Here is a 16194-nt window from a genome sequence, read left to right as displayed (position 1 = left end):
GGCTGGCTATGGGTGCGTGGCTGGCTATGAGTACAGGGCTGGCTATGGGTGCGTGGCTGGCTATGGGTGCGTGGCTGGCTATGGGTGCGTGGCTGGCTATGGGTGCGTGGCTGGCTATGGGTGCGTGGCTGGCTATGGGTGCGTGGCTGGCTATGGGTGCGTGGCTGGCTATGGGTGCGTGGCTGGCTATGGGTGCGTGGCTGGCTATGGGTGCGTGGCTGGCTATGGGTGCAGGGCTGGCTATGGGTGCAGGGCTGGTGGCTGGGGGGAGGGAGGGAAGTAGAGAGGAGAAAAGGGGGTGATTGAACGAGTGAGTGAGAGAAAGGGGAAGGGTTGGTAGAGTGTCTGCTTTTAGAGTAAAGAGGGGGGTGAGAGGGGAATAGGATGCTGATGGCATTTAAAACCCCTATGGGAATCTATGGCACTGCTTCTTCTCTCTACCACTATCACCCCCTCCATTTTCTCTCTCGCTCTCTCTGATTAGTGTGAGAGCGAGCAGGCTGACGGTGCTGTGAGTATGTAGTGCTGTAGTCTCTCTATCCTCTCTGAGCGGATCAGTCGGCCTCTGCTGCTTCAGCGCCTGGCTGCTTCTCCTTCTTAACTCCCTCTGTTCTGTCCTCCCTTTCCTCGCCCTCATCATCCTGTCTCCTATAAACTCTGCTCTCCTTTCCTGTCTCCCAGAATGATTTCCTGTCCTCCCTCTCTCTCCTCTTTGGTCCACCACCCCTAAATTCTTTCCCTCTTAACTCCCTCTGTCCTCTTCCTCCACCCCCTTCATCTACTTCTTGTACTCTCTCCTGCTAAAGGGAAAGGGGGATGCCTAGTCAGTTGTACAACTGAATGCATTCAACTGAAATGTGACTTCCACATTTAACCCAACCCCTCTGAAGAGAAGTGCAGGGGGCTGCCTTAATCGACATCCACGTCATCGGGGAGCAGTGGGTTGCCTTGCTCAGGGGCAGAACGACCTTATTGTTTCTTGTCCTCCCTTCCCTTGTCATGTCCAGTCATCTCCTCCCTCTCTTCTTTTCTCCTGTCATTCCCCCTCAGTGAGTAAGACAGTAAAAAGGGGGATGAATGAACTGAGTGCAGGCCCACACAGAGAAAGACTGAGACGGAGAGAGAGGTAGTGTGAATACAGATGGAGTGCTAATGCAGTGGAGCTGTGTCCAACCAGGGCTGAGAGGGGCCGTGGCTGTGAAATGTCCAGCGTCTGGACCAGGCTAGAGCAGGCTCCTGTCCTGCTGCTGCTCCTGTCCCCAGCTGTACGACAACTGACGCAGAGATCCCTGCACAGGGCTACGAGCTGACCTGGGACCTGTCTCCTTTGTCTGTCTGTGTCCCTGCCCCTGGTCCGGGCCTCTATCAGGCTCCTACAACACTGTACTGATCTGTGCTCAGTGGAGAGACATGCTGTTAGCCCTCTCTGAGACCCCCTCTCTCTGTCTCTCTCAAATACCAGCCCACAGCACTGAGCCAGTCTCCTTCCCCTCTATCTCCCTCTCACCCCGTCTCTCACTCTTCCTCTGTCCAACCCCCCCCTCTCTCTCATCCCATTCTCTATCTCCCTTCCTTTCTCTCTCATATGCTCTCTTTCTCTCTCTCTCTCTCTCTCTCTCTCTCTCTCTCTCTCTCTCTCTCTCTCTCTCTCTCGCCCTCTCTCTCTCGCCCTCTCACCCTCTCGCCCTCTCTCTCTCGCCCTCTCACCCTCTCGCCCTCTCTCTCTATCTCTCTCTCTCTCTCTCCTCCTCCCTTACCCTCTCCCTATCGCTGTCTCTCATCTTGCAGAGCTGGTCTCTCCTTCTCTTCAATACCAGCTCTCTTAATCACTGCTTAGCTCCCCTGATCCTGCACTGGAACCTGCTCCGCCACAGTTGGTTAACCCATTTTCTGCCATCACCACTGTCTCCAGGCCTGGTTTCTCCAATATTGCCTTGCACTGGTGTCACATCAAAATCCTTCCCCACTTGCTCAGAAGACAAACCTTTTTCCTTTCCGTTTCCCTTATTCCCCTGCAATGGTATCACAACAAAATCAGCCCCTCTTAATGAGTTATCCTGCATCCTTCCTATTTCACATATTCCCATGTAGTGGTGTCAGCCCCCCTTCAGATGATCTTGTTCTGTTTTCCTCCCGGGCTGTCAGTCTTTGGCCATGCTACAGAGAGGATGTAGTCTGTTCCTCTCCAGCCTCCAGGCCTGACTGCCCTCTGCCATCCCTTCACCCATGATCAAGACCAGAGACATGTATAGTCTGATCCAGACCATTCAATAAGTCACATTCAGTACTGCTGCTAACTCACCATCTCTCTCTCTCTGTGAAGAAAGCAGCCCGAAACCAACCAATCAGCCTTCTCCCATGATGTAATGTAATGCGCGTGTGTGTGGGGGGGGGGTCTGCATGTCTTTGGGAGGCGGCAGGCGTTATTTCAGCCCCATCTCTCTCATTATTTGCGGTTACTTGGAGCTTATGGTCGTGCATGACACAATTTCTAAAAAGTATCATTTCACAAAGCCAGTGGGTTTTGTGCTGGAGCGATGCATAGTCCTCTTTCTGGAGTGGTTTCTGTCGTTGGCCCCATGCACCTGTCTGACATAAATAATTGTGACAGTAACCCTCTAAAAAGCCATTACGAATCTTTTTAATGTACTATGAAGCTAAGCATTTGTTTCTTGAGCTTCAAGAATGTGACTGATCAAAGTGGCTCAGGCCTGAACTGATTGAAAGTATAAGGGGATATCAGTGAACAAATGACGTTGTCAAGGCTACGACGGCGCCAGTGCAGTGAGTGGAGCTTACTCAGGAGTTTAAAAAAAACGTATGTCGGATCGAGAGCCTAATGCTTCTTAAGTAGGTCTTTATGAGTTTTAGTTTAGAAAACCATCTCTCTGCAGAGGCGACAGTTACAGGGATGGTTATAAACAGCTTGATTGCCGTAGCTAGACGAGGGGAACTGGGCAGAAGGGAGTGGTGCTTCAAATATAGCAGTTCTGCAACATCTTTAATTGAGCCTCTCATTCTCCTTTATTGCCGGACTCAACAGGTTACGGAAAGCGATGACCTGAATAGGATGGTCTGGGACAGGTCGTCTGGATACTGGACAGCCAGTAAATTGGCAGATGCAGATTATCATCTTCAGCGGACAACAGTTCTTGAGAGCTCAAACAAAACAAGCACGTTGTGATTCTATTCATGCTGGTGAACCGGCATTTGAGTTGTGTGATTACAATTTCAACGGTCTCTTATCGCTGGTAAATCTTGACATGCGTCATTCAAGACTAAGTTTAAATTGTGTGCAGCGCAATGTACTGTCTGGGTTGTCAATACTCTAACCTGGACCTACAGTCTGTGCTCAACATTTGCACACAAAAATGCAAGCAGACGCAGACACATACTGTAGCTACTACAGGCCTCTACATAGAAAAAATAGACTGTATTTACAACTTTCTATCCAAGCTGGGAGAGAGCCTGAGGAATGGCTCATGCACGTTCAGGTAGGATATACAGGACAATTGTGTATCAAAATAATGCATCAATTGGTTGCTGATTTAGTATGCTGTCGTATTTGGCCATCTGCAATGTTTGAATTTCCAACTTCTTAATTACTGAACAAGTAATTGCTGTGGTAAGAGTGTAATCTAACTGGACACCGTACGACAATGTTTATGGCTTTGTGAAATGTTAGGTTTAACATGAGAAAATGATGGCCTTCAATAAACATTTATCCATTAAGTAAAGCTATAGGCTACATTTCCTGACACCACAGAAAAGCCTATGATGGTTTTGATAGGCAGCTGCATAGACCCTTTCAGCATCTTGGACAGTGATTGGTTGTCTATACTTTGTGAGTGGCTCTCTGGCTGACGCATTCGATTATATTTGAGTGGGGGGGGGGGGCTGACCTTGCGGGGGTCCAGAGAAACTGCGTTGCACCAGTCCAGTGAGAGTGAGGGAGATGAGTGCATTTTTCATTGAGAGGATTGTGTACCGTTCTTCCGAAGGCGTTGTGCTCGGTGTGTTTACTGCCTGACTGGGAGAAGTGTGTGTGTGTGTGTGTGTGTGTGTGTGTGTGTGTGTGTGTGTGTGTGTGTAAACAAAATTCTCTCTCTTGGGGAGATTTCCCACATACCCATGAGGACAAGAGCTATTTTAAGCTTAGGGGTTAAGGAAAATAGGATTTTGAATGGAAATCTATGTTGTGGCCCCACAAGGATAGTAAAACATAAGGTGTGTGTGTGTGATCATGCTGGTGAGAGCTTGTCCCATGCTTTTTTAAAGGCCAAACCCCGTGGGAGAGGAAGTATTCCTTTACAGGAAGCTGTCCAGTGTCCTCTACTAGCGCTCTAGTGTCCTCTACTAGCGCTCTAGTGTCCTCTACTAGCGCTCTAGTGTCCTCTACTAGCGCTCTAGTGTCTTACTAGCGCTCTAGTGTCCTCTACTAGCGCTCTAGTGTCTTCTACTAGCGCTCTAGTGTCCTCTACTAGCGCTCTAGTGTCCTCTACTAGCGCTCTAGTGTCCTCTACTAGCGCTCTAGTGTCCTCTACTAGCGCTCTAGTGTCCTCTACTAGCGCTCTAGTGTCCTCTACTAGCGCTCTAGTGTCCTCTACTAGCGCTCTAGTGTCCTCTACTAGCGCTCTAGTGTCCTCTACTAGCGCTCTAGTGTCCTCTACTAGCGCTCTAGTGTCCTCTACTAGCGCTCTAGTGTCCTCTACTAGCGCTCTAGTGTCCTCTACTAGCGCTCTAGTGTCCTCTACTAGCGCTCTAGTGTCCTCTACTAGCGCTCTAGTGTCCTCTACTAGCGCTCTAGTGTCCTCTACTAGCGCTCTAGTGTCTTCTACTAGCGCTCTAGTGTCTTCTACTAGCGCTCTAGTGTCCTCTACTAGCGCTCTAGTGTCCTCTACTAGCGTTCTAGTGTCTTCTACTAGCGCTCTAGTGTCTTCTACTAGCGTTCTAGTGTCTTCTACTAGCGCTCTAGTGTCTTCTACTAGCGCTCTAGTGTCTTCTACTAGCGCTCTAGTCTCTTCTACTAGCGCTCTAGTCTCTTCTACTAGCACTCTCGTGTCTTCTACTAGCGCTCTCGTGTCTTCTACTAGCGCTCTAGTGTCTTCTACTAGCGCTCTAGTGTCTTCTACTAGCGCTCTAGTGTCTTCTACTAGCGCTCTGCCGTCCTCTACTAGCGCTCTAGTGTAGCGCTCTAGTGTCTTCTACTAGCGCTCTAGTGTCTTCTACTAGCGCTCTAGTGTCTTCTACTAGCGCTCTGCCGTCCTCTACTAGCGCTCTAGTGTAGCGCTCTAGTGTCTTCTACTAGCGCTCTAGTGTCTTCTACTAGCGCTCTAGTGTCTTCTACTAGCGCTCTAGTGTCTTCTACTAGCGCTCTAGTGTCTTCTACTAGCGCTCTAGTGTCTTCTACTAGCGCTCTAGTCTCTTCTACTAGCGCTCTAGTCTCTTCTACTAGCGCTCTAGTCTCTTCTACTAGCGCTCTCGTGTCTTCTACTAGCGCTCTCGTGTCTTCTACTAGCGCTCTAGTGTCTTCTACTAGCGCTCTAGTGTCTTCTACTAGCGCTCTAGTGTCTTCTACTAGCGCTCTGCCGTCCTCTACTAGCGCTCTAGTGTCTTCTACTAGCGCTCTGCCGTCCTCTACTAGCTCTCTGCCGTCCTCTACTAGCTCTCTGCCGTCCTCTACTAGCTCTCTGCCGTCCTCTACTAGCGCTCTGCCGTCCTCTACTAGCGCTCTGCCGTCCTCTACTAGCGCTCTGCCGTCCTCTTCTAGCGCTCTCCTGTCCTCTACTAGCGCTCTGCAGTCTTCTACTAGCGCTCTAGTGTCCTCTACTAGCGCTCTAGTGTCCTCTACTAGCGCTCTAGTGTCCTCTTCTAGCGCTCTAATGTCTTCTACTAGCGCTCTAGTGTCCTCTTCTAGCGCTCTAATGTCTTCTACTAGCGCTCTAGTGTCTTCTAGCGCTCTGCCGTCCTCTACTAGCGCTCTGCCGTCCTCTACTAGCGCTCTGCCGTCCTCTACTAGCGCTCTGCCGTCCTCTACTAGCGCTCTGCCGTCCTCTACTAGCGCTCTGCCGTCCTCTACTAGCGCTCTGCCGTCCTCTACTAGCGCTCTGCCGTCCTCTACTAGCGCTCTGCCGTCCTCTACTAGCGCTCTGCCGTCCTCTACTAGCGCTCTGGTGTCCTCTACTCGCGCGCTGGTGTCCTCTACTAGCTCGCTGGTGTCCTCTACTAGCGCTCTGCCGTCTTCTACTAGTGCTCTAGTTTCTTCTAGTGCTCTAGTTTCTTCTACTAGCGCTCTGCTGTCCTCTACTAGCGCTCTAGTGTCTTCTACTAGCGCTCTGCCGTCTTCTACTAGCGCTCTAGTTTTTTCTACTAGCGCTCTAGTGTCTTCTACTAGCGCTCTACTCCATCCTTTAGCACCTCCAGGTACTGAGGCTCTCGGTCTTCTGGGTCCACTGGAGACTGAGGTGTCAATGCAGTACCTGTGTTTTTATTATAGGACGGATTGGAGAACCAAGACTCACTGTCATGTATCAATGGAAAGGTTTAGCTACTGTGTGTGTGTGTGTGTGTGTGTGTGTGTGTGTGTGTGTGTGTGGAAAGAGAAACTGAGGGGGGTGGGATGTGAGAGGGAGGGAGAAAAGGAAGGTGTAGTAAATAGTGGGGGAGGAGGATGGGAGAGATGGCTAAGAAGAACGTGGTAGAGAGTCGTAGCAAATAACTAGCAATCTCGCCAGCCGGTGTGTCTGGAGTCATGAGCCTTGCAATATGACCAAACTCGGTCTGAGGGAAAACATGTGCCGTCCGGGGCTTATACAACGGAGCTCAATTGGGTGTTCAGTAGTTAGGGGAGAGGGCGGGCAGACGGGCTGTCCCCTGTTCTGTATTATAGTAGCTTGAAGCAGGAGTTGTCATTCTGCTGTCTCGCTCTGTCAGTCACCACCACCCCTCATCCTCTTCTCCTTCATCCCCGGCTACATCCCCCCCCATCCATTTATCATCCTCCTGCATGGCCTCCACCTGTTCTTGCCCTCTGGACTCCAGAGGATGCCTTTTATTTTCGCTCAGTCGTTCTGCTATTTTATGGGTGAGGTGGCTGAGGCTAAAGAGAACCTGCACATTGCCCTCACACTGTTTCGGAGGAGACGTCATTGGCACATTGCCTTGATGTTGCAGAGACCTTGTTGAAATGTTGCTCTGACGTTATTAGGGCGTTTGTGAGGGAATGGGGACAAGAGCAGCTCAGAGGGAGAGTAGGAAATGCCAGTGACGTTAAACACTGGTGTTAAAGCCTCAGCACCCTCACTCCCACATGCAAAAACACATCACATGGAATACAGTGCAGACTACTGACATCATCCAACCCCGCCTCTTCTCACCCTCCCTCCTCCCTCTTGTCCTCTTTATTTTCCCTCTCAATCTGCTTTCCTCCACCGGTCTCATCCTCTTCTTCTCTCCTCTCCCTTCCCTCCCTCCTTCCTACAGAACCCTCTGTGGTCCCCTCCAACGCGGCCGTGGTGGCAGGTGCTGTGATTGGCTCCCTTCTGGCCCTCCTCCTCGTCGCCGCCCTTATCGCCGTCCTGGTCACCCGGAGCCGCCGGCAACAGCAGGGTTACCGTGGCAACCCAAACCACAGCTCCTTCGACATAAAGTCGCGTCTCTTCGGCGCCGGGAAGAAGGGGAGCAAGAATGGGACAGGTGCTGGCGCTGGGGGCAACGGGGTGGGCGGCAACAACAACAGCCCCATCTACGTCTACAAGGAGGGCTCCGCCCATGATGGCCTGACTGACAAGGCCAATCAACATGTGCCACTGCACCTGGGGGGGCATGGTGAGGGGGGGGTTGCCACGGCGCCCACGGCTCAGGACATCCTGCTGAGCGGCGAGCTGGACGAGGCAGAGCGAAGGAAGTTTGCCCAGCTGGAGGACGACGAGGAGAGTTACGACCACTTTGGAGGGGGCGGGCCCATCCTGCAACTCCGCCCACCACATGACCAGGACGGAATCATGAGCGGTTACCTTGACGACGACATGGAGTCTCAGCGCGACGGGTCGGTCATCTCACGGACTGCCGTGTACGTGTAGAGAGAATGGGCAGAGGAAGAGGAGGAAGAGGAGGAGGAAGAGAAAGCAGGATGAAGAAGGAAAGGATGAATGAACATGTCCTCCTTCTAGAGGAGTCGGTGGTGTTGGGTTCTCCTCTGTTGGATCATTTGAAATATGTTAACAACGACCAAACATGCAGCCCATAGAGAGAGCAAGATGAAGTGGCTGAGGGAGGGAATGTACAGAAACCAGATGAACTGAATGAAGTGGCTGAGGGAGGGAATGTACAGAAACCAGATGAACTGAATGAAGTGGCTGAGGGAGGGAATGTACAGAAACCAGATGAAGTGGCCGAGGGAGGGAATGTACAGAAACCAGATGAAGTGGCTGAGGGAGGGAATGTACAGAAACCAGATGAACTGAATGAAGTGGCTGAGGGAGGGAATGTACAGAAACCAGATGAAGTGGCTGAGGGAGGGAATGTACAGAAACCAGATGAAGTGGCCGAGGGAGGGAATGTACAGAAACCAGATGAAGTGGCTGAGGGAGGGAATGTACAGAAACCAGATGAACTGAATGAAGTGGCTGAGGGAGGGAATGTACAGAAACCAGATGAACTGAATGAAGTGGCTGAGGGAGGGAATGTACAGAAACCAGATGAAGTGGCTGAGGGAGGGAATGTACAGAAACCAGATGAAGTGGCTGAGGGAGGGAATGTACAGAAACCAGATGAAGTGGCTGAGGGAGGGAATGTACAGAAACCAGATGAACTGAATGAAGTGGCTGAGGGAGGGAATGTACAGAAACCAGATGAACTGAATGAAGTGGCTGAGGGAGGGAATGTACAGAAACAAGATGGAGGACTGGTGCGTTGATAAAACAACTATTTTTCTCTGGTCCCAATATGAAAAGTGGATCACTTGATATCTATCTACCAAAACAATGAAAGAAATCCTGAAACTATCTTTCTCACATCGCTGCTCTGTCTGTTGTGTTCCTCATTTCTTTAGTTTAGGGACCTTGGAGATTGAAGCCTCCAGAGAGACACATTGTAGTAGGGACTTGTGGGTAAAATGGCATCTCCATGCAGCCGTTCCCTCCCTAGCTAGAGAAACTCCTCACTAAAATATTCACTCTTATCTCCACTAAATGCACAGTAGCAATGTAAGGGGTGTCACGATGGTATCTGCTCCCTGCTATTCTCGTCTCTCTCCTGTGGGACAACGTTTGTTCCGGCTACAGTAGCCTTGTTTCTGCTGTATGTGACAGTACTGGGGAAGGGAACAGGAAGTTTGGCAGGGGAAGTGGTCGATGTAGTTGTGGTTAAGTAAAATGTCAAACTCTCTCTAGTGTCTGTATGTTGCAGTAGGCCTCCTCTTTCTACCTCATTTTCTCTCTGCTATTGTGCCACCAACTGGAAGTATGTGCAGAATTTAGTTTGGGACATTCTGAAATGATAAACAACTTACTGAAGGAGTGGTAGTAATCTAGATGAAGACCGTGCATGAAAGGGGAATTGATAGAGGGATAGGAGGGAGGCAAACCATACAGCCGTTCTCATGTCCGGAGAGAGGGATTAGGATGAATTGATAGATAGGAGGGAGGGAAACCATACAGCTGTTCTCATGTCCGGAGAGACAGGGAGAGAGGGATTAGGATGAATTGATAGAGGGATAGGAGGGAGGGAAACCATACAGCTGTTCTCTCATGTCCGGAGAGACAGGGAGAGAGGGATTAGGATGAATTGATAGAGGGATAGGAGGGAGGGAAACCATACAGCTGTTCTCTCATGTCCGGAGAGACGGAGAGGGTGATTAGGATGAATTGATAGAGGGATAGGAGGGAGGGTAACCATACAGCTGTTCTCATGTCCGGAGAGACAGGGAGAGAGGGATTAGGATGAATTGATAGAGGGATAGGAGGGAGGGAAACCATACAGCTGTTCTCATGTCCGGAGAGACAGGGAGAGAGTGATTAGGATGAATTGATAGAGGGAGAAAAAGGGACGGCTCAAACAGCAGGCTGTTCTCCCTTTCCTCCATTTGATCCCTCCCTCCTTGTGGTGTTCCTGACAGGAAGAGTTTGATTGCTAATGAGCCTTGAAGTCAATGCTCATTTAAGCCCACACACACACACACACACACACACACACACACACACACACACACAAACCAAAGTACCACCGCTTAGATGGTATGACGTGGACATTTTCTCTTCCTCCCCGCTCTCCTCTGTTCTCCCTCTCCTCCGTTCTCCCTCTCCTCCCTCCTTACCATGTCTCTTACCTCTGTCTCTCTCCATCACCTCTCTCCTTCTCTCCCTCACTGTCTCTCTCCTCCACCAGAATTTCTCCATCACCTCTCTCTACCCTGTGTGTGTGTGATTTACACAGGGCTGTGGGGAGGTCAGGGATACAGGGAGAGCAAAGGGAGTATTTCATGCCTCCCTCCCTACGTGTCAAACACCCCACTTACTGTACCCCCTTCCTCCTGCCAGACCTGACTCAGAAAGCCATGGTGGAGTCATGCCCTGATCACTGTACATCTCGGCTTTCATAGTTTGATTAGTAAGGTTTCCTCCTATCCCATTGTATATGTTGCTCTGTCAATCTATACAATCACAAGGTATATAGAAATCCAAATACATGATGGCATATTTGCATCTGCAGCTAATTAAGTTATAAATTAATTGATTGATTCTGTGCAAACACAGGGGGGTGAATGACCTGTTACAGGACCTACATTGACTAGCAGAAGTCTGGGTATAATCCTTCATAATTCAAACAGACCGGAGCCTGATAGTTTAGTGACTAATTTGTCTTTCTAACAAGACAGTCGAGGGCTGTTCAAGCCAATCTCACCATGTACAACTATTATACATCACTAGAGGCAAACAGACGAGCACTGGAAGGCTATGACCAGCTGTCTTCCTGAAGAGCCTTACGTTCCTACCCTCAATACCCCAGATCTGAATCCCCTCTGAATCAGCCCCTTCACAACTCCTATCTCATGACTCCCCTGTGATTCATCGTGTTTCCTGGTTAATCAGTGGGTTTTCCTCAGTGGGGTTTCCTGACCAGGTGAGGCACCTGATTGGCCCATTAAGCATGGGTCTGTTTCTGAGTCACGACCAGCCAGAGGTCATGGGGTCAAACGATGTGCGTTTTACCGCTGAGGGCGTGGAGGGTGCCTGTGGGCCGCACCTCTACTAGGGCACTTTAACCCATAGGGTTCACAGAGAAACACACATATTACACACACTCTGGTGAGAGAGCGACATGTATTAGTGTTCCAGGATGACCTTGACTGTTGTGGTGGAGGTTGACCTTGGTGTAGGGGAGAGAAAGGAACAGAGAGGGGGAGGAAGGGATGGATACTGACCCACTGAGACTTGCCTAACCATCAGCACTTGATAACACGATAGCCTAAGTCTGTCAATTACTATAGATTGATAGCATAATGGCCTCAGTATAAGCCTAAACTCTGATTTACATACACATTATAGATACAGTACACATGCAGGGAGCAGGGCTCAACAGTGCAACCATTTTACTCGCATATGCGCCTACATTTTTTGCTGTGCGACAGAATTATTTTGGATCCCCAGTGTGCTGAGAACCGTTTTGAATTCTAGCTTCTTTACCTCAAATATTTTTCACTGTGCTCCTAAATTTCTTTGTGTGCGCCTACATGTTTCAACTTAGCCACACACGTGCTCCTAAAAAGGTCAGCATAGAGGCCTGTAGTGAACTACTAATCATGACCACTAACACAAACATGTATCTCCTATCTTTGCACTTGTGTGTAACACCAAAACAGGATATGCCCACTAGTTATATTTGTATGAAGGTGATTAAGTGTGTCTTTGGAGAAATATTGATAATGTCCTTTGGTTTGTAATGGGAAGGAGGAGGGAGGGGAGGGAGAAAGTTGTATGTATATTTTGGTGTGAGGTGTCTGTATAGTATATATGTACGGATCTTTATTTTTCTTGTCGAACTCCTGTGGAAAAAATGTGGATATTTATCATTGTAAATAACTGCTGTATAGAGTCAATGTTGTCGTGTGGAACTCATTTCCTGGTTTGGCCAAGGTCAAAGTTCAATCGGAGCCAATAATATTGTACACAGAATGTAACTGCTTAAATAGACAACCCTTCAATGAAAAGGTGTAGGATGTATAAGATGCACAACTTCAGCTACATGTAAACATTTGAGTTTTTCAGCCAGGATGATGACTGAAATAACTGGATAAGACAGGTTCACTAAACTCAATCAGCATACTTAAGATAGCTGCCCCTTCACCCATAAACACACACACTATTTATCAGATAGAGTAGCTCCCACAGAGTCAGCGCTGTGTGTGTGGTTTCTGAGTCAGCGCTGTGTGTGTGGTTTCTGAGTCAGCGCTGTGTGTGTGTGGCTCAGGGGCTTTGGGACATCTGTCACTGCCACAGTGCGTGTAACCCTAATGTAACCCCCATTTCCTGCCCCCTCTGTCTCTTAGCATAGAGAGTTAGAGGAGACATTACTGTACACTGTCCCCTGCAGCCTGATCTCTCTCTCTCTCTCACGCACACACACACACGCGCGCACACACAGAGACACTTCCCGAATGCACACAAACACTCAGTGGTCCCAACTAAGCTCGGTGGTCAGAACTCTGTCAGCACATTCACAGACCCTTCTGTTCCCCAGAGACTGGGAGAGAGCCACACACACACTCCCTTCTGTTCCCCAGAGACTGGGAGAGAGCCACACACACACTCCCTTCTGTTCCCCAGAGACTGGGAGAGAGCCACACACACACTCCCTTCTGTTCCCCAGAGACTGGGAGAGAGCCACACACACACACTCCCTTCTGTTCCCCAGAGACTGGGAGAGAGCCACACACACACTCCCTTCTGTTCCCCAGAGACTGGGAGAGAGCCACACACACACTCCCTTCTGTTCCCCAGAGACTGGGAGAGAGCCACACACACACTCCCTTCTGTTCCCCAGAGACTGGGAGAGAGCCACACACACACTCCCTTCTGTTCCCCAGAGACTGGGAGAGAGCCACACACACACTCCCTTCTGTTCCCCAGAGACTGGGAGAGAGCCACACACACACTCCCTTCTGTTCCCCAGAGACTGGGAGAGAGCCACACACACACTCCCTTCTGTTCCCCAGAGACTGGGAGAGAGCCACACACACACTCCCTTCTGTTCCCCAGAGACTGGGAGAGAGCCACACACACACACTCCCTTCTGTTCCCCAGAGACTGGGAGAGAGCCACACACACACACACTCCCTTCTGTTCCCCAGAGACTGGGAGAGAGCCACACACACACACTCCCTTCTGTTCCCCAGAGACTGGGAGAGAGCCACACACACACACTCCCTTCTGTTCCCCAGAGACTGGGAGAGAGCCACACACACACACTCCCTTCTGTTCCCCAGAGACTGGGAGAGAGCCACACACTCCCTTCTGTTCTCCAGAGACTGGGAGAGAGCCACACACACACACTCCCTTCTGTTCCCCAGAGACTGGGAGAGAGCCACACACACACACACTCCCTTCTGTTCCAGCAGAGACTGGGAGAGAGCCACACACACACACTCCCTTCTGTTCCCCAGAGACTGGGAGAGAGCCACACACACACACTCCCTTCTGTTCCCCAGAGACTGGGAGAGAGCCACACACACACTCCCTTCTGTTCCCCAGAGACTGGGAGAGAGCCACACACACTCCTCTGGCCCAATGTCAGGGATTTGAAGGAGAATGTGTGCTAAGAACACTTTATGAGAATCATCTGTACTGTTGCTCTCTGTGAGTGCTGCGTTTTACCGCTTTCCCAAAATAAAATACCCAATTGGCCAAACTTGACCTCCACAGACTGGTCCTGAAGTAAAATGCTTCTAGAAAATCACTATCCAACTATGTCTTCAGTCTTATACAACATTTAGTTTTTTTTTATGTAAGTGTTTTCTGGGAATCTACTCTTGACTTCCACTTGTACTGGTTGGCACAAAGGTTTTAAAGTAAAAATGTTTTTAGAGAGTTGCCGTAATGTTCCTGTCCTGGAGCTAACACAGTGGTAGGTTGTTAGTTAGTAGTTGTTGATAATCCACATCATCGTCATCTGGCTCTAAACACTGATGACTAATCCAAGCCTTAGCTTCCTTGTCGTCTCGATCGCTCCCCCCTGACGTGTACATAGTATAAATATATAAATACAGTATCTAGCGGAAATAATTACTAATTTATGGTGTCACGTGTTCTATTTCTCAGCGGCAGGCATGAAGGATTTATTCTGTTCTGTATCAATGCTTTGTCCTTATCTTTTTATCTCTTATTGCAGTGCTTTATAATTAATGCTTTTGGAGTGCTTTATTTCTCCACTGCTTTGCTGTGACTACTACGCCAAAACAGGCTTAATTAATGTGCTTTTACTGCACAAAATGGTGCACGGTGCACACTCAAAACAATCTTACCACAAAATGTGCTTTTTGTTCACCATTCTCTGAACTTGTTTATGTTATTTTTTAAAGAAACATTTTAGAATTTGTCATGTCTTTCTATTTTATTTTTTATTTTTTTGTATTTGGTTGCAATTAAAGTTTTCTTGATTTTTGAAATGATGACCTTGTTGCTGTGTATTAAGTGCATAGAATGAAATAGAAAGAATATAAATAGTAATTTAATGTAGGTATCTGGGTATATTTATTATCAATGTCCTCTGTTGGCTAGTGTAACATGTTAGCACACCCTGGAGGGTGCTGAGTCTTGCTGTTTGTCTCGTTTTGGTTGTGATAAAACTGTTCATTGTCAAGAGTGCTGATAACATACAGTATCTAGGCTATGGGAGTCAACATGAAGGTTAGAGGGGGAGAGAGGCCAGGTGAATTGTGTTTGCTCACGTTTCACTCACACACCAAAGCCCCTCCCCCCATTTGTTTGTTTGATTTGCATATGTCATCTGGTTGGCTGAAGTGACCCTGCTGCTGTGGTAACGGGTAGTTTGGACAAGAGTGGGAGAGTCAAGGAAACATACCGATACCGTGTGTAATGGCTTAGGAATGTGGTGTTGCTTTAGTGTTACTCTGGAGGCAGGGGGAGGGTTTGTTATCAGTTGGGGAATGTGCATGCTGGCTGAAACTAAGTAATTAGACCAGCTCTCAAGGGCTGCATTCTTTGAAACCTCTGACCCCACCAGACTGGTTTGGTCAAAAAAGTGGGAGGAGGAGACGTGTGCTTGCATGCACCCATCATTTTATCACTGTAAAACTGTGTGACCTTCACTCCCCACGGTAATACAGTGCAGAGAAATGGATTCATTGTGTGAAGGTTTGAATGTTTTTCTGCCCTGTAGTCTCCGCTAGAACCAATTTGGTTCTTTAGGTCCCTATCTTCCGTGTCTTAACTCATTGCCTCAGGTCTGTGTGTCGTCTATGGAGGTTTTCCGTCGATGCTCAAACTATTTATTCAGAGTCCAGACAGCCATCTGGCTCCACTAATTGCTTTGAGTTTGAGGCTGGAAAAATGAGAAGGCGACTCACTCAATTTTTCAATTCAATTCAAGGGCTTTATTGGCATGGGAAACATGTGTTAACATTGCCAAAGCAAGTAAGGTAGATAATATATAAAGTGAAATAAACAATAAAAATTAACAGTAGACATCACACATACAGAAGTTTCAAAACAATAAAGACATTACAAATGTCATATTATATATATTTGTACATTGTTTTAACAATGTACAAATGGTAAAGGACACCAGATATAATAAATAAGCATAGATATGGGTTGTATTTACAATGGTGCGTGTTCTTCACTGGTTGCCCTTTTCTCGTGGCAACAGGTCACAAATCTTGATGCTCTGATGGCACACTGGAATTTCACCCAGTAGATATGGGAGTTTTTCAAAATTGGATTTGTTTTCGAATTCTTTGTGGATCTGTGTAATCTGAGGGAAATGTATGTCTCTAATATGGTCATACATTGGGCAGGAGGTTAGGAAGTGTAGCTCAGTTTCCACCTCATTTTGTGGGCAGTGAGCACATAGCCTGTCTTCTCTTGAGAGCCATGTCTGCCTACGGTGGCCTTTCTCAATAGCAAGGCTATGCTCGCTGAGTTTGTACATAGTCAAAGCTTTCCTTAATTTTGGGTC

The 16194-nt window shown here is 48.5% G+C and overlaps 1 protein-coding gene across 3 annotated transcripts in view; it reads left to right on the top strand.

The window, feature by feature from the left end:
- Positions 1-16194, top strand: part of LOC135520362 (nectin-2-like) — an 81835-nt gene that overhangs the window by 43496 nt on the left and 22145 nt on the right. Inside the window, exon 7 of one of the 3 annotated variants that reach the window (XR_010452372.1) lies at positions 7483-8908. The exons of 1 other annotated variant lie outside the window; for it this stretch is intronic. Coding sequence is in view for 1 of the 2 variants with exons in the window: in XM_064945853.1 (XP_064801925.1) it covers positions 7483-8081 (599 nt within the window). In the remaining variant the exon portion in view is untranslated. Of the gene's footprint in view, positions 1-7482; positions 14666-16194 lie in introns of those variants that run through there. One more of the 3 variants, XM_064945853.1, reaches the window with a different exon arrangement.

The sequence above is a fragment of the Oncorhynchus masou genome, chromosome 29 (genome assembly GCF_036934945.1).
Source record: "Oncorhynchus masou masou isolate Uvic2021 chromosome 29, UVic_Omas_1.1, whole genome shotgun sequence".
NCBI lineage: Eukaryota > Metazoa > Chordata > Actinopteri > Salmoniformes > Salmonidae > Oncorhynchus > Oncorhynchus masou.
The sequence above is the reverse complement of the archived record's forward strand: the minus strand, read 5'-3'. Positions and strand labels throughout refer to the sequence as shown.